The sequence below is a fragment of the Mauremys mutica genome, unplaced genomic scaffold (genome assembly GCF_020497125.1).
Source record: "Mauremys mutica isolate MM-2020 ecotype Southern unplaced genomic scaffold, ASM2049712v1 000041F_np12_subseq_17779978:17974135_obj, whole genome shotgun sequence".
Classification (NCBI taxonomy): domain Eukaryota; kingdom Metazoa; phylum Chordata; order Testudines; family Geoemydidae; genus Mauremys; species Mauremys mutica.
In genome coordinates, this window is record NW_025422816.1 from 116,824 (window position 1) to 139,587 (window position 22,764).

The window sequence follows — 22,764 nt, forward strand, 5'->3', positions numbered from 1 at the left end:
ATATGAAGCTATAACAAAGAGATTACCAGATACTTCTGAAACTATACAATCATGGAGTTCCCCAAAAAACTGCAATAAAATTAAAGGCTGAGAAAAAACTATTCACTTCTGAGCCAATGGGGAAGCAGGGATTTGCATATAACAGCTGATTGGCGCAAAGGTGAGAGCCACCACCGAACTCAGCTGCAGACAATCATAATGTAGTCATTTGCATACATGATTTGATTGGGCAACATCGTTTCTTATGCCAGGATTTACATCTGTGAAGGTAAACAATAGAAATGCCATGTTTTGTCACATGACTATCTTTAGCCAATGATAAGGTGGAATTTTCTTGTCTATTACAAGGTGTAATTATCTTGTAGGTTTTGAGGGTCAGGTTTTGAAATAGTCAGATAACAGATGCTTGACTGGAGTTAAAGTATCCCTTGAATGGTGTTAAAGTATCCCTTGAATGAGAATGGTGTAAAATGCACAAAATGTTATCTTACATGACTTCAGAGGGTGAAGAATAAGACTAATGGAATAATTTGTACACCTGTAGACCATCCCGCCAATGATGAAAACAAACACAGTATCACCCACTGGCAGGTAATCAGAGCGGCTGCTGCTTCAGTGAAGCTGGGAAGTGGTTGTTATTGGAGGAAGCATTGAGTTATGGTTGGGACACTGGAATGGGACTCAGGAGACAGGCATTCATTTTCCAGTTCTACCAGAGATATCCGAGATGACGCTGGGCAAGTCGCTTTATCTCTTTGTGCCTCATTTGCTAGTTTTCTGCTTGAATGTTCTGTCCTTTTCTCCGTCTCTCTCGTCTGATCTAATTAGAATGTTAGGGAGTGCCTCTCACTAGGTGTTTGTGGAACACCTGGCACAATGGGGCCATGCTATTGGTTGGGGGCTGGTGGGGTACAAAGGACGGTGTAGTGCATAGGGCACTACACTGGGACTCAAGAGACTCTGGCTTAATTTCAAGCTCAGCTACCGGCTTTCTGTGAGACTTTGGGTAGGTCATATAATCTACCTTGTGCCTCAGTTTCCGATCTGTAAAATGGGGGTAGTATTTCCCTATCTCATTGGGGTATTGTTACGTTAAAATCCATGAAAGATTGTGAGGTGATCAGCATATCTGCATTTCTAGATAGATAAGGGCTGTAATACAAATAATCATAAAAGTGAGGAGTATTTTAACTTCTTTGAATAGTTTTGTATCCCACATGGACTGATTATTGAATTAATCTTGCTGAGTGAGAAGACTAGAGACCACTACAAGGGGGTGGCAGTCTGTATCCAGTGTGAATCCCAAGCTGCCAATCACCTGGTTGTGGCATGAACCGTCGCATCAACTGGCTTCAAGTTTAAAAATTGCCTTGCGTGATGATCGTTCACTTAATTAGGAGTTAGTTAGGTGAGTCCAGGCATTAACTTTAATGGAGTTACTCCAGATTGTCAATGGGAATTTGGCCCTATACATAGTTTTTAGGAGGTAGTTAGGTGAATGGTCCTTGGCTAGTGGTGGTCATAATTTTTCATCCGCTTAGGCCTTGGATGATGTGCACCAGGACATGCAAGGCTGCTGTGCTCCATCTTGAATAGGAGCAGAGAGTACAGGAGGGTCTACGTCTGAAATTCCATGTGCACCTGCTACCTTCTTCTTGATTGCAGGGAGAAAAAAGGATGAGAAATAGGTGTGTGTGAGAAGAAACAGGCTTATGAGAGACTCCCAACATGTAAATGAAACATTATATACTCTCCTCTTTGAATTACTCCTACTTAGGAAGAGCAGAAAGTCAGTGGCTATGCAGCAGTGCTTTCATTAAGGCAGGATCAGATTCCCTTGCATTCCCTGTCCTTCTCATCATCTTGTAGCTTGTGCTCACATGCACAACATTCCCCCACATGCACTGGTCAGGATCAAGCACTTAATAGGTTCTTACAGTGCATAAGGGATTGGACTAAGAACTATCACAGAATTTTCTGCTCACTCAGTTAAATTGCATCCTCAGAAAACCAAGCAAAAGTAAAAGTATGTGTGCAACCCAATTTCATTAGGCAAGAAAGAGAGTATGGGTGCCATGCTGGAGGCTGTTCCATGCTTACAAACTGGGCTTCTATTTCTAATCATTTTACAAACAACCTGAAGTGCTGAACCTAACTATAGAAAATCCCAGTTGCACAGATCCCTCAGACTGATTCCTGGTACCAAGGCCCTCCCCTTGCCCTCCTCAGTGGAATTACATCAGACTTAAATTAGGATGTGAAATGGGAGGATGTCACACATTCCATCAGAGCAACTTACAGAGTAAAACTCTCTTTCATGTGTATGAGAGACAGAGAGACACATAGAGAGAGAACAAGGAGGGGCATTAACTTTAATGGAGTTACTCCAGATTGTCAATGGGAATTTGGCCCCATACATAGTTTTTAGGCTTTGATCAGTCTGTGAGATTCTCTATCCTTGTGTGTTATCTGAGGTTTCCATTAAAACCCTAACTTAACACTGTCATATCTTTCTGTTGACTTTCAGTTATAATTGACTGCACCATGTCCTCTAAGACGACCAAACTAGACGTTGCTTCCTCAGAGAACTGGGAACAGAAGAAGCAGGTGGGTACATCCTGTAGGAATATGAGGTTCAGCAGGTAGGATACTGGTTTGCATTACTAAGCACCAACCAACAGGTAATTCAGGCCACCCCTACACCGAAGTGTCAAGAAATGTGCTTAGTGACTGTTGAAATGAGTCCAGAACTGAATGAATGTGAATACTAAATTCTCCATTCTGTGCCAAGAAAGACAGTGGACCAGGTCCTAAGCTAGTGTAAATTGGCTTGTCTATCACTGGAGGAGTGCTGATTTATACCAGTTGAGGGTCTCACATTAGGTTTATAAGTAGCATCAGGACTGGTACTTTTCAGCCCTTCTCATCCATGCCTGTGTCATATGTCAAGGCCAAGACTGACATAGCAAAATTATCTGTATCTAACAATTGTTCAGCAAATTCAAAGGTGGTTTCTGGAAGTCCAGCTGACATAAGTCTATTCTAAATAGCCATTCCACTGTTCAGTGATTTCTTCTGTTCCATTTTTCCATACACAAAGACCAAAGCAATGTTTGTTTTTAGTCTGTCTGACTTTGATTTTTGATTAAGGAAAACAGCAAAGAACATGTATAAAAAGCCTGATTCTCCACACTTGTACACAAGTTTTATGTTACTGGTGTGAAGTAATATTGGCATAAAACTGCATCCTAACTGAAAAACAAAATAGAAACTGTCTCAGAGCCCCCAAAGTGAGCAAGAAGGGGTGGATTTTGAAGGTGCAGTGCACAGCAAATAGAATGACATCTCCTGTTAGTTACTAAATTAGTCACACTAGATTAGATTAGAAACGGTCTAGACTAAGACTAGAAACAGTGATAACTAAAAACAATGAGGAGTCCTTGTGGCACCTTAGAGACTAACACATTTATTTAGGCATAAGCTTTCGTGGGCCAAAACCCACTTTATCGGATGGATGCAGTGGAAAATACAGGAGCAGGTATAAATACATGAAAGGATGGGAGTTGCCTTTCCAAGTCTCGTTAGACTGACCTTACACTTGGGAAGGCAACTCCTATTCTTTCATGTATTTATATCTGCTCCTGTATTTTCCACTCCATGCAGCTGAGGAAGTGGGTTCTAGCCCACGAAAGCTTATGCCCAAATAAATTTGTTAGTCTCTAAGGTGTCACAAGGACGCCTCGTTGTTTTTGCTGATACAGACTAACACAGCTGCTACTCTGAAACCTGTCATAACTAAGTATTCCACCCCCTCCTTAAAGGGCAAGGAGTAAAATAATCTTTTGATTTTGGTTCATCCTAATTTTCTGTTTAAAGATTTCAAAGACAGAACTAGTAGAAGTTGTACCTGGACTCAAATTGCTGTAAACCTCCCTCCTCCACCTCCAAACCCCAATGTCTTCTCAGTGTCTGCACCTACAGGACTTACTGCTCAGAAATGTGAAGTAGGACTAGATGTTTGATTTTATTAGACTTTTCAAATTACCTAGTTTAAAAAGACGTATTGATGCAGCCCATGGATTCTGATTTTCTTTGAGGAGATGATAGGATTTCATTTCCTCTACAACTCCAGATCCACAACCACTATACATGGTGTAGCTCCATTGACTTCAGTGAAGTGCTGCCATTTAAACTAGCTCTGGAGCTGGTCCTAAATCTTTGGAAAGCCAGATAGATCAATCAGAGTTTTGAGTTTGCTCCTTAACCTGCCAGTGAATCTTTGCTGATGTGACTTTTCCTGTTTTGCCTCAGTGTAACGTCTTGAAGAAACCGAGTGGCCTACCCTTTGTTAGCACTGTCTGTCACTTGGTTTCAACTAAATATACTTCCATCAAAAAGAGACATTTGTACAACAAATCTTTGTGTACTGGAGAAGAGAAAGGAGTGAAGACCATTAATGAAGTTGCGGTCAGCAGTGTACAGCCAGTTCTGAATACCCTGGAACCTCAACGTAAGTAACCCAGGATAGAGAAGCTTTTCTCAATGGGAAGGGAAAGTGTAACTCAAACTAAAATTCTGTGGGAAATTCTTCAGTCCTGACTGTCACACATAGGTAGTGTGCAATTTCACAGCAACTTCTGTGCCTAAAACCAGCTGGAAAATTGGCCTCCTGTCTCCACTTCTGATATGGCTGATCTGAGAACTAGGACACGTAAACATAAGCCAGTCTATTCCGACTCACACTGAAAGAGAGTTAAGAAACTAATTCAATTTACCTCTCTATAGCTGCAACAGTAAACTGCAAGGGTCTAGAGTCAGTGGAGGAGAAGCTGCCGATACTTTGTCAGACCGCTGATCAGGTAATTATCTTTTATTCAACTAGAGACTCCTTAAAGGGGAAGGCTATGATCTGATCTATTAGCAAGAGTGACTAGAGCTGTGGTGGCAGCTGAATGCCTTGCTGGAGAGGTGTGGATAGTTGTAGCCTATTTTGCAAGAATGTATCTGATCAAAAATGGGTATTTGTGGATTTCACTAGACAATAACAGGCAGTCTGTGCAGTTTCAATTCAAACACTGGAGGGAATTTTGGGGCAGTGGACAAACACACATTTTCTGATGGCTGCAAACTAGGAAAGGGGAGATAAAATTGGATGACACAAGCCCCGTTTCATAGATGTTCCAGGACAACATTATGTTGAAATGTCTCCTGTATGGAAGTTTAAGCTCACAACAAGTGGAAGGTGATGTCTCTTCATCAACTGATATTTACCCTATTTTGAGATGAGATCTTAGGTCAAAGCATTGAAAACTGGAGCTGCCGTTGTTCAGCAGCTTTGAAAATTACTCCCACCTTATTAGATACCCTCATTATGAATTTAGCAGCCTGGCTGTGGGCACCCGAGTCTGAAAACTTTGTCCAATATCTTTTTTTTTTAGTATAAAACCAACTTTCCTCTATTTTATCTTCAGCTTGTTTCAGATGTAAAGGACTTCATGAGGTTTCCCAAAGGGAAGGGGGAAAATGATGCAGTGATCATAGGAGCGGTCGGCCTGACCAAAGAAGCCATCCAGACCAATATGGAGACCCCCAAATCAGCAGTGATTAATGGTATGAGTACAGTCATGGGATGAAAAGTATGTAGGGCTGGCTGGGAAACAAGAATTCTGATTTACAACAGAATTGGAGGATTTGAAATTAGTTTTTGTCCCACAGTGGAATGAAAATGAGACCTTTAAAAAATTTTCATTAAAAAACATGAGCAAGTCCCATCCTAAAATAGCCGGGTAATTAGGGTACTAGTTGGGCATATGGGAGACCCAAGTTCAAGTCCCTGCTCTGCCTGATTTGGAGCAGGGAGCTATTGGCTGTTCTGGGTGGGGTTCTGTCAATTCCATCCTGGAGCTGAGAAACCTTCATGATGAAAGTTTCATCCAAATCACTACACTTCTGTGAATAGTTTTGGTTTTGATGAATCTGTGTTTTCCAATATAAAAACATTCTGCTGAAAAATTCCTGACCAGCTTTAGTCATATGGCCAAGAATGAAGTTTAAGCCGTGCTGGAGACAGCTGAAGAGCTAGCACATCCCTACCTCCCCACGGCTGGTGAAGTGGGTAAGAACTTGTGTGGGTCACACCCAGGTTGAGAATTTCAAAGGAGCCTAAGGGAGTTCAGTCTTCTGCTTCTACTGATTTCCAGTAAAAGTTGAGTACCTACATCTCATAGGTTCTTTTGAAAATTCCAGTCCTGGTGTCAATATTTTTGCCATAGCTCCAAAATAAAATGGGGGCATCCCAAAGTTCCACTCTTTTTATTACCTTGGACTTTCCTTCTATTTGGAGTTGGCTGATATAATAACAAGACAGTAAATGGATAAAGGGCCCCTTGCATTGATAAAACCAAATAATTAACAGGACTCCCACTTGAACTAGCTTTAAGCCATGAGCTACTCCTTCATTCTAGTCCTTGCTTTCATCCATTCACACACTGTGGTGTAAAAGGAAGACAAATATCAGACTGACAGAAGAGAGTGAGTTTAAAATATGTCCCAGGCATCCTGTGAAGTGAGACTAGGCCACCCTGCGATGACATATGTTAAGCTGTTATGTAACATTTGTTTTCCTGAAGATTGCTCAGTAAAATGCCCACATCTGGGAGAGCAAGATCCAAAGCCACAAAACTATGACTGGTGCTGAGTGTGTTTACATCCTGGAGCACATGCTGTCACTTGGGGGGTGTTAATGCTTCATGGATAGGGGAAATGTAAGTGTGTGGCCAATGGTTATGTTCCTTACCAAAGGGTAAATGCTATTAAATGGGGAGGAGATACTTTACGAACCACCGACCTTTCTAGAAAAGCACTGGCTAATTTCAGAGGAAAAGTGGTTACACACGCTGGATCTGGGTTTAATTCCCAGCTCTGCCACAAATTCCTGTAGGGCCTCAGACTAGTCATTTAAGTTCTTTGTGCTTCCGTTCTCCATTTGTAAAATAGGGATAATATTTTCTTCCACCCATTGTTTGTTTAGATTATAAATTCTTAGGGGAAGAGACCGTCTTCTGCTTCTGCCTAGCACAACAAGACCTGAGTCAGTTGGGGACTTCAGGCACTGCCATAATACAAATAACCCAATTTCTCATTAAAACAATTCCATCACTAGATTGGTGGCAAACAGTGGTAATAGTAGTGCTGTTGCCAAAGGGCCAGCCTTTTAAAGGTATTGAGGCACCTAAAGATGCAGATAGGGATCTAGTGAGATGTTCAAAATGCAAGGTGCCTATCTCTATCAATGGGAATTATGTGCCTAGGAACTTTTTGAAAATCCCACCAGGTGCCTATTTACCTTTCTGTGTTCCTAAATACTTTTGAAAATCTGACCCTTAGTATCTAAGATGCAGGTAGAACATGTGCTGCGAAGGTTTTCTAAAAGCTCTGCTCTAGGAATTATTATGGGGACAGGGCCGGCTCTACCATTTTTGCCATTTTTACCATTTTTGCTGCCCCAAGCAAAAAAAAAAAAGCCGCTTGGATTGCCGCCCCAAGAATGGATGGAATGCCGCTGCCCATAAACCTTTGCCGCCCCAGGAACGTGCTTACTCTGTTGGTGCCTGTGTGGGGAAGTTCTATAGCCTGCGTTATACAGGAGGTCAGACTAGATGACCACAGTGGGCCTTTCTGGCCTTATAATCTATGAATCTATGAGTCAGGCTTTCAAATTAAGATTTGGGGAAGCTGTGGTCCATTCTGACATTATCGCCTTTCATTTGGCAGAATAACCTTATTCTCTTGTTTCTTTCAGTTAAACCTACAGTTTTTGCAGAAAGGCATGGAATGGCTTCTGCCCAGCGGCAGCAAGATTATGACAGTTACTGGGTGTGTTTGGGCTCCATGATGACCAAATTCCAGCAATGTGCTTACCAGCATTCCCAGAGCAAGGTGAGGGATGCCGGCCAAAGGCTCTGGGAGGCTCTTCAAACTAGTTCCCTGGTAGGAACAAAGTTCTTCTTTCCCCTTCATCCTTATCCCAGGGATGTTCTGGGCAGAACCACAATATAACTAATCTTCTTTGAGTGGCCTCTGCATATTCCCACTCTTGAGATGTACCCAGTGCTGAATTTGTAATGAAAGTGGTGCTGGGGCTCAAGCAATTAAGTGCTGGTGATCAAGATTTTTTTTACTTTCATAACTGATACGGCAAGCCCAGAAGTGCCGGGGCTATGAATGGCCAAACCTAAAGGTGCCGGGGCTCAGCCCTGGCAAGCCCTGACACAAATTAAGCTCTGAATGTACCTGTGGCACAGCCAAGATCAATGGAACTTTTTAATGCCATTGGAACACTACCTTACACCCTTCTCTTGGGATTCCAAATGTTTGCGGGGCAGAGCAATAAAAGTGGTGTGGAGCACCAACTGTCACAGTTCCTTCCAGCCATGTTGGCAGACGGAACGGGAACCTCACCTGGTCCATGGACCCAGTTTTGTCAGAATGTATCATCCCGTGCCTTCTTCATTAGGATTAGTGTTAGTTAGCGTCTTCACTTAGACAGTTTTTACTTATCTTTTTCAGGTTTGGCGGTTTCATTGTTGTTCTTTGTCCCAGTAGCTTTTTTTTTCTTTAGCAATCCAGTCTTTACGAGAGTCAAAGATTACAAGACCTCTTATTTATCTAGGCCTATTCCAGACCGTATATAGCAGTGATACTCAGACTGAGGCTCGCAAGCCGCAAGTGTCTCTTTAATGTGTCTCTTGTGGCTCTTGGCAGCACGGGATATTAAAACACTGTGATTTAATTATTAACCAATCTAAGTTATTTACCAATCAGGATGCTTTTCCTATGTTATTAACCAATTAAGTTATCAACTTGCACTAAGTTATTAACTGATTTACTGTGTGAGTAATATATATATATATATATATATATATATATATATATATATATATATATATATATATATATATATATATATATATATATATATATAAAAAACTAAATGTAATATAGTACTATAGTAAATGAAACAATGAATTCACATGACTGGGTAATGTTGATCTCTAATATGGCACTGAACGCTGAGTATCACTGGTATATAGCTTCAACAGAAGCTCCTCAATGATCAGGGGGAACCATACCAAACAGGGCTGGATTGGCATGGAAAACATCAAAGAGGGCGGGAACAATGGTTCTGTGTTGGGGAACAGTTTTAGGATCAAACAGTGTAGTTGTAGACATTTCCCATTTCAAGAGATATTTCTAAAAATTGTACCTTCACACTATTAATTTGCTTCTTGCAGTTGCTGAAATATTGCATCATTGCCTTGATTAATACAATCACCCAACCCCTGAAGACCATCTACCAGATCCTACTGGTTATTATTGAACACTTTCCCGTCAACTTTCAGGACAAGATGCAACAAGTTTCCCATACCACAGAAGTGCTCCATGCTTCAGTCTCCACTCTTGATTCCTTCCAAGATCTGTCTAGACAAATCCTCTCCCAAATATGGGAGAAAGTGACCAAGGAGGAGGAACATATGAATGAGCTGCTGGAGTATGTGGTGTACAGTACACCTCTCTGTTGGTTTGTGGGACCCTTCAATGCTTTAAGAGGTAGAACATAAGCAGACTCCACAGAAACTGCAGAATATGGATAAGAAGGCGCACATAACAAGTGACACTGCAGAAGTTTGGAAACTGTTACAGGACAGGACTTCTTGGTGGAGCTAATTTATTTGTAGAACTGTCAAGTTTGTCAAACGAAAGCTTTGATCTTTGTGAACTCAGCTCTGAGATTAGAGCTGAGTCTCAGAATAGCCTGGAAGTAAGTAAATAAATCGGGTTCTTTGAAAGTCCCTTTGGAATCATTTAAATACAGGCTGCGGGAGGGGAAAGGAACTATAAAAAGTCTGACCTTGAGCAAGATTTTTTGGTTACATGTGTGGCAAACAGAATCAATTTAAAACAGGGAGGTTAATAGAAGATTAGGAATTTTAGCAGATAGCAAACAGAACGTGCCATTGCATAGTCCTTGACATAAGAACATAAAAACAGCCATCCTGGGTCAGACCAAAGGTCCATCTAGCCCAGTGTCCTGTCTTCCGACAGTGGCCAATGCCAGGTGCCCCCGAGGGAACGAACAGAACAGGTAATCACCAAGTGATCCATGCCCTGTCGCCCATTCCCAGCTTCTGGCAAACAGAGGCTAGGGACACCGTCCCTGTCCATCCTGGCTAATAGTCAGTGATGGACCTATCCTCCATGAACTTATCTTGTTCTTTTTTGAACCCTGTTGTAGTTTCAATTCTGTTAAAGTTCCAGTTGTCTTCTCTTGTGAGTAGAAAGCTCTGTAAGGGCAGCATTGAGATTTGCCCTAAATAGCCAGGTAGGACAGGAGGAGTGACTGAGTAAGGAATCACTGTTCTGTGGCTGATGGCATATCAGGCTCCGCGGGGCTGCTACTGCCTTCCCCAGTGCAGGTGGGAAGAGAGTGGGCAGACCAGACAGAAGAATATATAGACCTTCACTATATGTCCTGGGACACTTGCACAATATAGGCCTGCTTCTCCACTGCTCTGCACCTTGTGTAGTCATTTGACCCTGTACCCAGTGGGTGTGAAATGCTGCCACATCAGAATGGTCGTGTAACCCAGCCTAACACAGTGGGGTGTTTTGTCCCCACCCCAGTAGCCAGGCCACCTAAAGAGGTGTATGAGTTTGCTAAGGAATCTGGATTCTTCAGCACAGGTAACAGAGGCTCAGTTTGACACAGGATGAAGAATCCTCACTAGAGCTGGGTAAAATATTTTTTAATCATAAATTTGCGAAAAAATGCATTTTTCAGAACACAGAAGTTATTTGCAAATTCAAGTAAAAAATGGGGAAAGAAATAGAAAAAGTCAAAACAGTTTGTTTTGGTCATTTCAAAATGAAATGTTTTGACTTTTCATTTCAAATAGTTTCATTTTGAACATCTGGAAATGAAACACTTGATTTTTTTTTCATTCTGAAATGGTGTTTCCTTTCAAAATTTAGCTAGATTGTAAAAAAGGGAGGGAGTAAAAAGCACCCAAAACCTACATGAAATGAAAAACTGAAAAAAATCATTTAGGGTCAAGTGAATTGTTTTGTTTGGCTTGAAACACATTTGCTCATTTATTCCATTTCGATGAGGAAAAACTGAAAAATAAAATGAGTTTTGATTTGAACTGATTGTTTTTAATTTTATTTTTTGTTCAGCCTCTGAAATGAAAAATTCATTATTTGCTCAGTCCTGGTCCGCACAAAAATATTTTAATGTAGCATGACAATGTTAAGAGGAAAAGGTGGCAGCATCTCAATCTAGTTGCCCATTTGGGATAAACATTTAGAAGGGAAGGGGACAGTGTAACGCTGACAAAGCCCAGTTGGCAGGATTGAACTGGGGATCTCTGGAGCTTAGTGCATGAGCCTCTACTGCATGAGCGAAAAGCCAACTGGGTATTAGCTGAGGCTGTAGACCAGACTCCTTAATTGCTCTCTCTTGAAGTGGTCTCGGTGCCACGTGCTGAGCCAGAACACCAAACCCAGAAAATGTGTGGGTTACAATAGCACTAACATAAAAAGACTACAAGGGTGGGAATCAAGATGGATTCCGCACTGGTTAGGGTATCAAACTTAAACTAAAGAATCTCAGTTGCTTCTGGTTTATCCATGACTCTTTTGCTGCCCCAACAACTGCAGCAGAACCTCACACCTCTTCAAAAATATCACAAGTAATGCCACGAAGTGGTTTGTGCCACAAGGCTGTACTGTACCATGAGCAAGAAGGAATCCAATGGGAAATTGTATTTTCATGCGATCATGCTCATTGTACAAATGTTTACAATTTCCTTGATATTTATCTGTATTGAAGGCATAGAAACTGTCAATGGAGAGGAGAGGCCTTTTCCTTAAGCATTACAAAATGCAGCCAGAAAGAACATTTGAGAAATGCAGCTTCATATGTTTAGAATGAACAGTAAAATACTTCCAAATTCAGTTACTTGGAAAACTTTGTGCCTTGCAAGTTATATGATAAAGCGGCCTCATTCTGGGAGAACCCCAAAACAGTCAGGGTGCATCAGAGGTCCCGTCCAGACTTACATTTCTGTGTCTCTTGCATTCTCTGGAGTGGCTGGTCTTCAAGTGCTAATGGAGCTAAACTCTATCAATATAAAGTAACAACAGATTATGGAAAAAAAACCTTGAAAACATGAAAAGAGCAAAAAACGGATGCACAGGCATCTGCCTGCCTCTGCAGAGAGCCTGACACAGGAGCTCAGAGAGGCGTGAACTGCCCCATTCATCAAAGTGGGGTAACTCCGATGCCAAGTGATGGTAATATACGTCTAGATTTTTAACTATTTCACTGCTGATCAAAGTAAGCAAGAAAAGAGAGGGAGAATTGGAGATCTGCCTGGGGTGGTATCTGATTTTCATGGTGAGAGTGGATGTCTTTAGGGAACTATTCACACTCCCATGGCCAATATCTGACCCTTGGGGCTAAAAGACCAGATGCCACCAATCCCACAGAGCCCAGCTAGGCATTTACCTGTTGAACTCCTGGGAAGGTGGGTGGGCGCACACCAAGAACAGCAAGGGCAAAGTGGGGGATAAAGAGTTACCTCCCTTGGTATGGATGCTGCTTCTCCCTCTGCAGGAGGCTGGGGGCAGACACAGGCAGACATCACTGTCTCAGTTCTATTCAGTGGATAATCTCAAGCTTTTCTTTGCAGCCATGTGAGGTAGAAACATTTATTTTTAAATGAAAGCTGAGATTGATATAATCACATGACTGGGATCCAGGCATGTGGCTATTGTGCCTCCATCTTAATCTGGCCATATCCAGTGGTGTAGCTGAACCTTACAGAGAGCCCAAAGGGGAACCCGGCAGAGCATGTGTGCTCATGTTCTTTACACCTGCACAATCTGATTGTGGGCAGGACTTGGGACAGTACCACCACCTTTTTTCCAGTTCAATCCAATTCCAATTCAAACTCTGAGGGAGAACAAGGAAGGGGTGACAAAAGAATAAAGACTCTTTTCTCCCACCCTTCCCTGAAACAGAAAGTGGCACACGTTCCCTTTTTTCTGAAAGGGGGATGAAGGTGGAGAAGGGCAAGTTCTTCCAGTTACCCTGCCTAACTCTTGTTCCCCAACAAAATGCTTCACTATCTATCTAAGGTATTTCTATAGCCCTGATTGTCAGAGTATCTGAGCATCTTACAAAACTTCTATGAAGCATGGAAGCCATAGTATTCCCACTGTACAGAGGGGAAACTGAGGCATAAAAAGGCATCAGGAGGCCTTGTACAAGGTCACACAGGAAGTCTGTGGTAGAGCATAAAATTGAACCCAGCTCAAATCCTAGGCTAGTATTCTAACCACTGGAAAAAACTACCTGTCTCCAATATGCCACTCCTTGTTCCAATGTGCCAGTTTTTTACTTTGAAACTATGGCCAACATGCAGGTGAAGCAGACACATTGCTATCTGCAACCTTACTGCCAGAGATGGTCTATATTTGGCTGATTTTTTATTTGTTTGGGGTTTTTTATGTTTTGGGTTTTTTTTTAGATTTTTCATAAAATGAAAAGTTCCATTTCAATTTTTTACCCTTTTCTCTACCTTTTAAAAAAACCACTTTTCTCTCTCTTTTCCCATTGGAAAGGGCAATGAAAGTCAATGGCTTTTTAAGTCACACAGGTGTTTTTGAAAATGTTACCCATCCTAACTAGCAACTGTTTCTAGGCAGGTTGTGGATTCAAAGTGAGTTCAGCTCGATGACAGCAAAAACCCAGTGCAGTTAATTGGAATCACATTTGGGGAATAATTCACTCCCAATCTTTCCAGTCCCCAAAGGATTTGCATTCTCCTATTGGTTAGCAAAGTCTTCTTTTCACTGATTACCTGAACTGTCAGTCCTGAGTATTTCACTCCCTTCCCTCACAATTACATCACCAGGGGTGTATAAAATCTGACCAGGTGGGGAGTGAAATAAAGCAGTGTCTGGAGTACTGAGAAAGGTCAGTGGGTCATTCCTTGAAGGAGTGGGACTTGTTGGTGAGGCTTTTTAGTTTAATTTTAATTGTTTATATAGTTCCTTGGTCAGGGCTGTGCACTTATGTGACTAAGAAAGGTTTGTATGTGTAAATGTCTTTATTAAGAAGCTGTGGGTAGGACAGGGGTTGGGAAGATGGGTCTGGGAAACTTAATGCTCCCTGGCCTTAAGCCTCTTAACTGATGAGACAGGATCCCACTCTTACCCACCCCCTGTAGTTAAAGCTATTAAATGGCCTTTAGTAGTAGTGACACCTACTGCCTTTAATAGATTCTCCAAAAAAACCAAAGACTTTCAAACACTCTATGCCATGAGAAGGAATCCTGCTTGCTTTCTTCTCTAGCTGTAGCAGAATTGAAATATTTCTTGTTTTAAAAAAGGAGTGACCATGTATTTAGCTCACTATTCCTCTAAATATTCCTTGCTAATCTGATGAGGGCCCTGTCATTTCTTCTAGTCCCTCTCTGGAGTAGAACACCACTCTTGTTTTTAGGGTGCTATAACTTTTCCTTAAGAAACTTAACCTGTAACTTCAGGCCTTTCTTCTTGCCCTTTTCAGGTATATCTGATCATACCATGGCTTCTAATGGAAAAGACACAACTATGGCATCCCCAGAGCATGGGGAGGAAGAGCAACAGGTAGGTGCTCCCTCTTAAGCATTGCTGGTTCAACATGTGAATATGAAAGATGGCTGGCTGTTATCTAGTAGCAGGCTTCACATATGCACATCTCGGAGTCTAGAGATTTGTGCAGTTGCTCTTCCAGATGCTGCAAAATAGCCTGGTTTATAATGAGATTTTAAAAATTCTTCTTGCCTTAGTTAACTTTGTGATCCAGTTTCAGTACTAACTTCAAAAGCAGCTGTTGGGCCTCTTCAGATTTTTGCATTAAGCAATCCTTTGATTGGGGCCAACACATCAAGGGTGTAACCACTTGAAAAAGTAAAGGTTCAGCCCCAGTGTAGAACGTTGCCTCCCTGACTCACTGTTCTGTCCCTTGCCTCACTAGACTGTCTTGAGGAGGGTGGCCAGTCTACCTTTAGTCAACTCTGCCTATGATCTGGCTGCCACTGCCTATGCTTCCACCAAGGAGAGCCATCCCTATGTGAGGTCCATCTGTGACATGGCAGAGAAGGGAGTGACCTCCATAACCAATGCTGCAGTTAGCAGTGCACAGCCAGTTGTAACTAAACTTGAACCTGAGGGTGAGTAAAGCATCTATGCAGACCTTTCTATTTAGCCCATGCATGTAAGCTAACATCTGCTAGAGGCTAACAAAGGGCTTTGCTTACACTAATTACTATTGCTGAACCTGCCCTCACCTTCACTGTAGCCAGGAGGTGAGATTAGTGCTAAGCTCCTTTCCCTTTAAGAAGCAACACCCTTTGAAAGGTACCTAATTGCAAAATGAGGAGATCTCCTCATTCTGCAACCAGAGAGCCTCAAAATCTAGGCTGTCACCAACAGAAGTTGGTCCAACAAAATATTACCTCACTCATCTTGTCTAATATCTCTGGACCAACATGGCTACAACAACACTGCAAACCAATTACAACTGCTAAACTTTTCTTAACTAGCTGCTTATCAGGCAATAGCTCAACAGCAATGGCTGTTCCCTAACTTGCTTCCTTCATGAGAACAGTTAGTTGGACTTATCGCAGCCAAGGCATTGCAAAAACTTCTTGGTGCCTTCCAGAGGGATGTTAAATGTTTGATCAAAAAGCTTCAGAGCTGTAAGACTATGGAGTGAGATCATTGCACTTTATTCAGAACATAAAAACCTCTCACTTGGTGAGGGAGCCTGGAAAGTAATGCCTAGACTGCTTGGGTAAGAGAATTCTGCAGTATGTATAGATGGGATGAGAAAGTGTTCAGTTATGACTAGCATCTATCTTAATTCAGTTGCCCAATTAGGATGCGTGGGAGGAAGCATGGAACTATGAACTATTGAAGGGGACACTATTTTTTCATGGAAAATCTTTACAAAAGAGTTCATCTCTTTTTGGGAGAGGGAGGGAACCACCTTACATGGGGAAGGAAGGGGGAAATGTGCAGCCCCTACAAACCAGGACAATTGCTGCCTGAACATATTGAAGAACTGAAGCTCTCATTACAGATGTGAGCCAGAGGCTGTAAATCTTACAATAGCAAAACTGACCAATTAAGAAACTGAACTTTGGTTTTTTCTATAGTGACAACAGCAGATGAGTGTGTTTCTGAAGTTCCTGACAAAGTGGAGGAGAATCTACCAATCCTTCAACAGACTGCTGATGAGGTAACTGTCACCACCCTCTCACTAGACAAAACATCATGCCTTTCAGAAAGGCATGCCAATAATGGGATGCTTCCTCCAGCAGAGGAACACTCCATACTAAAAGTGGTCAAGAGGCAGGAGCTAGGGTCTAAATATAACTCTGGTCTGATGCTTAACAGCAAGATGCAGTTCTTCCCCTGAAGATGTGACCTATGGGGCAGAGCAGGTGGTAATCTCCTCCCCAACCTCAATCTCTGGGTAAACGTGGTGGCATGGCCCTGAATTACTGTACAATATCTTGCTTGATCACTCTTCTCTAGGCTACATCTGAAACGCAGGAGTTGGCCTCTTCCAGACTGACAGATGTCAAGGAGACCATGATCAGAATGGTAGATATGACCAAAGAGGCTGTGCAGGACAGTATGAAGACCACTAAATCAATGGTCACTGACAGCATGAGCACAGTTGTGGAATCAAGAATGGGCCAACTGGCCATAAGTGGAATGGAAGCAGTGCTGGAGAGATCTGAAGAGCTCTTGGATCACTATCTTCCCATGACAGATGCTGAACTAGGTCAGAACACATGAATGACAGGCCTATTATGCCTAAAAGTTTAGGGTAATCCTGCCTTTGGGCCAAACTTCTTTCAATGCTTCTCAATCTTATCTGTCACCAAATGCAGGCTCATTCTACAGCCTTTTCATAGCTGAGACTGAGGGTTAACTTTAGTTGGTGGGCATGTAAAATGATTTGAGCAAGAAGAGGGGACAGGGTGGTACTAGAAGGAATGATGGGCATGACTATTCATTAGAAGCCAGTCATTATCAAAGTATGCAAAATCCTTAGTAATGCTGTGTGGCATGTGGGTTTTTGTTTTAAGGCTGAAGCTACCTCTGTGGTACTTGATAGGTGCTAAGACAGATGCTTGTTACAAGGCTGCTTAAGATTTAGCAGATCAGTATGGCTTGTACTCCTTTACCAGTCTCTTAACCTGAGGGTGAACAACCTGAACTCTCTTCCCTGTAGCTGAACTTGCTGAATCTGTGGAAGGGGCTGAAGTGTCTTCAGCACAACCACAAGAACATCGGAGTTACTTCGTGCGTTTAGGGTCCTTGTCGACCAAACTTCGCCAACGTGCCTACCAGTATTCCCTAAACAAGATGAGACATACCAGTCAAAGCATCAGAGAGGCTCTTTCCCAGCTTCATCAAACCATGGGACTGGTAGGAACTCAACTATCTCTCAAAACTGATGCCCTTCAGAGCAGGGAACACTCTAACCACACCTGTATAGAATGTGATACAATGAGGCTTAGACTTCATTCATAGTTGTGTTTATGTAACTAGACCCTTCAACTCTTCATGCATTGAGCATACCACACTGTGGGGTGAAGACATGTCAAACAGTGGAACTAAATTGATGTGCAAATGTCTCATCTAAATATGCTTAATCCACTTCTAGATTGAATACCTTAAGCAAGGTGTCTCTCTCCAAGAAGTCCAGGAGAAGTTCCATCACATATGGTTGAGCTGGAATAAGGAGCAGCCAAAAAGCAGTGAAATGAAGGATTTGGCAAAACCAGAGGTATGTACATTTGGGTGTGCATGGGAGGGGGGGGTGCGGGGGGGGGGTTGGTGTCACTTCTGGTCTGAAGTTAGCCACCCTGCAAGGCCAAGAATAATTGCATCTGTGGATAAGTAGCTCAAACTCAGGTGACTTTAGTTTTATTACAAAAAGTTGTTCTGTTTTGAGCGTAATGAGTGGCTTCCTAGCTTAGACATCCCTAAAGTGATGTCACCCCAGCAAGGTCTGTGCCCAAGAAGCATAGTTGCTTTAGATTCATGCTTACTACTTTTTAAACCTCTGCCCAGCCTGAAAACTGATTGTAGATCATGGGTTTGCAACCTGTGACATGCCTGTTAACTTGGCTTAGGACAGAATAGAGCTAAGCCATCTTACATGGCTTATTGCCTCTGTTAGCCTCCATTGTCACAAGTGGCTTCTCTTAGGGAAGGCACAACTTGGCCTCTTTATGTATCCTGAAAGATCATGGCAGACCTTGTTGGTGCCCATGGTCTTTCCATCAGACGTCAACTGCCATTAGTACCTTGCAGCATAACTTGGTGCCTTACAACATCACCTGTGGCAGTAGCAAGTTTGATCCTTACTGTGTTTTGAACATTAGAATTAAGCTTCTGTTTCTCCAACAGATGGAGTCTGAGACTTTGGCTATGTCCCGCAGCATTATCCAGCAGCTGCAGGATGCCTGCCAGATGCTAGTATCCAGCATTCAAGGTCTCCCCACCAACTTTCAGGATAAGGTGAAACAGGTGTATCGCAACATTGAAGAGCTTCATGCATCCTTCTCCACTGCCCATTCCTTCCAGGATCTCTCCAGCAGCCTCCTAACCCAGAGCCAGGAGATGGTGACCAAGGCCCAGGAACATGTAGATGAGCTGATGGCATACGTGATGAAGAATACTCCTCTGTCTTGGGTTGTGGGACCATTCATCCCATCTGGTAAGGTGTCTGCAGACTCCATCGAACCACAAAACCAAGAAAATGAGGCTGAGGAAGCCTCCAAGTCTAAGGAGGACCTGTGACCTAGAAACCTGAAACTTCAACTTCTAAGGAAGAAGGCAAATTCATTTAGTCTTCCTTCTGACTTCGTGTGTACTGTCATACTTCAGGAAAGACACCAGTGGCTAGTACTAATATGCACTGTGCCTAAATCTCTGCTAATTTCTGGAGGTGTTGTGTGACTGCTATAATGTAGATCACTTCTCAGCTCAGATACTACTTGTTTGTGCTATCACTGTCTTCAAAATAAAATGCCACTGCATTTGAATGAAGGTCTAATCTGCTCTTTCTAAGAGGTGATTTCCAGTTCTATAGTAGACATATGCACCTGCAATTAGTCATGCTATATGTAGCCTTGTTTGCCAGTAGCAGCAACCATTGGCATCAGTGTGTAGACACTTAAAAGCCTGGGGAACTTACCCCATATACTGTACAAATTAAGGCTCTAGATTTGGTTCTAAGTAGTTCTAGATCAACCACTCACACCTGGAAACATGCTTTAGTTTCTGGTTAAACGTAGAACAGAAACATTACTTTTGTTGCTCTCATGGCTGTGGTAGAATTGCACTTTGCTTTTCAGAAGTTGCTCCCCAAAATCCCAACAGTGCAGTTGGCTAAAATTCCTACCACTGTCTAGCCAACCTGGGCTAGACACTACCTGGGTTGCTCAGTCCTGGCCCCTGCCACAGGAGAAAACAGGCCTGGGATTCCTTTGCCCATCTCAAAATAGGGCTGTCCCTAGAGGGGTTCTAGTGCATAAATGTCAGTCTATAAAATATTAGTTATTCTGGTGGGTGGATGTGCTAGTGTGTATGTAATCTCAACCACCTATAAAATCACTGAGTCTGTAGCAAGGCTGCATATTTCCACACTTCACAGCTGGAAATGTGAAAGGTGGTAGATGCAATCTTCACCCTTAGGAAAGCAGGCCCTTTAAATCCACATCAGGGTGACAAGTATCAGAGGTAGCAGTGTTTGGTTTTTTTGTGGGTACAGGCTGTCTGGTACCTTAAAGGCAACATTTATTTGGGCATAAGCTTTTGTGGGTGAAGGACCACTTCAGATGCTTCCTCAACCCTTTTTTGTCATCAAAATGTGAGTAATTCAGCTTTTCCCACAGCCTCAGACTTACCTGTCAAAGGCATCAATCACTTGCTTTGTATTTTCCATACAAATCAGACACTAAAATAAGAGCTTCTGAATTTCAAAAGATGGTACAGTGCCCATAATACAGAGGATATGGGTTCTGTTTAGGGCACCACATACCCTAGGAAAGCAAAAACATTAGGGCCCTTGTGCTTAAAGGTATTTAGGCATTGCTCCACTCTGCATTGCAGGACCTCCCTGAGACAACTTTCATTTACAAGTGATATGAGCAATTAGTGCTCAATCACAAGTCTCATTGTCAATGAGTGACATTGCTGTCACATGGGTCTTGCAGAGCAGGGTTTTAAAAACTTTTAAAAATAAAACTGGGCTGCTCAGATTAAAGCACTTCATTCAGAAACCCAGGCCAAGCTTGAGTGTTTGATAGCTTATTACCACCTATGTCCTAAGTTATTCCTAGCACTGCTACTCCCTAAGGCATTTCTATGCTTTGTGCCTCTGTAAAAGGGCCACTTGTATAATGGGGATAGATTCTCTGGAATCATGCAGTAGTTTGAAATGTTTATATTCAGTAACTAGCACAAGGGGCCCAGTTGCAGCAGGGTAGCACACAAGCCTCAACTGCAACTATTACAGCTGTGATCATTCTAATGTGCAGAAGTGCTAAAGTTAGCACAATGTAGCTGTACCTAAAGTCAATGGGAGAGAAGCTGTTCCAGATGCATTTTTCTAAGCCACTCCTTCTACAGAAGGAAAACTGATCTAGTGGTTCTGGAATACCTACCTTCTATAAAAGCCACTGTGAATGCCTTGCCTACACTAGAAAGGGAGCTGCAGCTTATTCCAGCAAAAGTTTGTTGCCAGTATCATTTATGACTTCAGCAAATGAAATAACTGCAATTAACCAGCCCTACTTAACTCAACTAAATCATGATTAACAGTGCAATTAAGCACAATTTTTTTTTTAAACAATAGAATACCAATTAAATATTTTTGGATGTCCTACATTTTCAAATAGATTTCTATTACAATACAATCTGTAGAGTGCTCACTTTATGTATATTTTTTACAAATAGTGGACTGTAAAAAAATAAATGGTATTTTTTCAATTCACCTACAAGTACTGTACTACAATCTCTAGCAGGAAAGTGCAACCTAGAAATGTACTCTTTTTTTGGGGGGGGTTGGGGTTACATAACTCTTCTCAAACATGACATATAGGCTCTAAAGTTTTACATTTTTAATCAGTCCTACTTCTTATTCTGCCAATTGGTAAGACAGACAAGTTTGTTTACATTTACAGGATATGCTGCTGCTTATTTACAATGTCACCTGAAAGTGAGAACAGGTGTTCACATGGCACTTTTGTAGCTGGTGTTGCAAGGCATTTATGTTCCAGATATGCTAAACATTCATAAGCCCCTTCATGCTTCAGCCACCATTGCAGAGGATATGCTTTTATGCTGATGATGGTTGTTAAAAAAAAATAATGCATTAGTTAAATTTGTGACTGAACTTCTTGTGGGAGGACTATATCTTCAGCTCCATTTTACCCATTCTGACATATATTTCACAATGTTAGCAGTCTCAGAGGATGACCCAGCACGTTTGTTTTAAGAACACTTTCACTGCAGATTTGACAAAATGCAAAGAGGGTACCAATGTGAGATTTCTAAAAATAGCTACTGCACTTAACCCAAGGTTTAAGAATCAGAAGTGCCTTCCAAAATCTTAGAGCAACAAGGTGGCATGCAAGCTTTCAGACATCTTAAAAGAGCAACACTCAGATGTGGAAACTACAGAACCCAAACCACCAAAAAGGAAAATCAACCTTCTCCTGGTGGCATCTGACTCAGATGATGAAAATGAACAAATGTCCATCCACTCTGCTTTGGATAGTTATTGAGCAGAACCTGTCATCAGCATGGATGCATGTCCTATGGAAGATGAAAGGACATATGAATTTTTAGTGCATCTGGGACATAAATAGCTTGCAATGTCAGCTACAATAGTGCCATGCAAATGCCACCTCTCACTTTTAGATGACAAACAAGAAGCAGCCAGCATTATCTCCCGCAAATTGTATCCAAGTTTGTTTGTCTGAGTGATTGGCTGAAGTAGGACTGAGCAGACTTGTAGGACAAAGTTTTACATTGTTTTATTTTCAATGCAGTTATTTTTTGTGCATAATTCTACATTTGTAAATTCAACTGTTGTGATAAAGAGGCTGTACTACAGTACTTGTATGAGGTGAATTGAAAAATACTATTTTTGTTCTTTACAGTGCAAATATTTGTAATAAAAATATAGTGAGTACTATACACTTTGTATTCTCTGTTGTAATTGAAATCAATATATTTGAAAAGGTAGAAAACATCAAAAAATATGTCCTGGGACACTTGCACAATACAGGCCTGCTTCTCCACTGCTTTGCATCTTGTGTAGTCATTTGCCCCTGTGCCCAGTGGGTGTGAAATACTACCACATCAGAATGGTCGTGTAACCCAGCCTAACACAGTGGGGTGTTTTGTCCCCACCCCAGTAGCCAGGCCACCTAAAGAGGTGTATGAGTTTGCTAAGGAACCTGGATTCTTCAGCACAGGTAACAGAAGCTCAGTTTGACACAGGATGAAGAATCCTCGCTAGAGCTGGGTAAAATATTTTTAATCATAAATTTGCCAAAAAATGCTTTTCTCAGAACACAAGTTATTTGCAAATTCAAGTAAAAAATGGGGGAAAGAGATTGA

At 41.9% G+C, this 22,764-nt stretch overlaps 2 protein-coding genes across 12 annotated transcripts; both read left to right on the plus strand.

The window, feature by feature from the left end:
- The first annotated feature begins 296 nt into the window (after positions 1–296).
- Positions 297–9,839, plus strand: LOC123356910 (perilipin-3-like). Of its 9 annotated transcripts, XM_045000170.1 has the most exons (9): positions 297–591; positions 1,205–1,408; positions 1,666–1,730; positions 2,528–2,607; positions 4,312–4,510; positions 4,786–4,859; positions 5,472–5,610; positions 7,802–7,989; positions 9,294–9,839. In XM_045000170.1, exons 4-9 carry the CDS (start codon positions 2,545–2,547, stop codon positions 9,618–9,620), a joined length of 990 nt encoding a protein of 329 aa, XP_044856105.1. In that variant the 5' UTR covers positions 297–591; positions 1,205–1,408; positions 1,666–1,730; positions 2,528–2,544; the 3' UTR covers positions 9,621–9,839. The 9 variants fall into 9 exon arrangements, with proteins under 9 accessions (XP_044856105.1, XP_044856103.1, XP_044856104.1 ...); XM_045000168.1 differs by lacking the exon at positions 1,666–1,730; XM_045000169.1 differs by lacking the exon at positions 1,666–1,730 and having other exon boundaries at positions 1,249–1,408.
- Positions 9,840–13,907: 4,068 nt separating this feature from the next.
- Positions 13,908–19,182, plus strand: LOC123356911 (perilipin-3-like). 3 transcript variants are annotated; one of them, XM_045000175.1, is made up of 8 exons: positions 13,908–14,041; positions 14,636–14,715; positions 15,086–15,281; positions 16,269–16,351; positions 16,651–16,903; positions 17,357–17,553; positions 17,792–17,914; positions 18,541–19,182. In XM_045000175.1, the coding sequence occupies exons 2-8, from the start codon at positions 14,653–14,655 to the stop codon at positions 18,931–18,933; spliced, it is 1,308 nt and encodes a 435-aa protein (XP_044856110.1). In that variant the 5' UTR covers positions 13,908–14,041; positions 14,636–14,652; the 3' UTR covers positions 18,934–19,182. The 3 variants fall into 3 exon arrangements, with proteins under 3 accessions (XP_044856110.1, XP_044856112.1, XP_044856111.1); XM_045000177.1 differs by having other exon boundaries at positions 18,718–19,182; XM_045000176.1 differs by having other exon boundaries at positions 14,030–14,078.
- Positions 19,183–22,764: the final 3,582 nt, after the last annotated feature.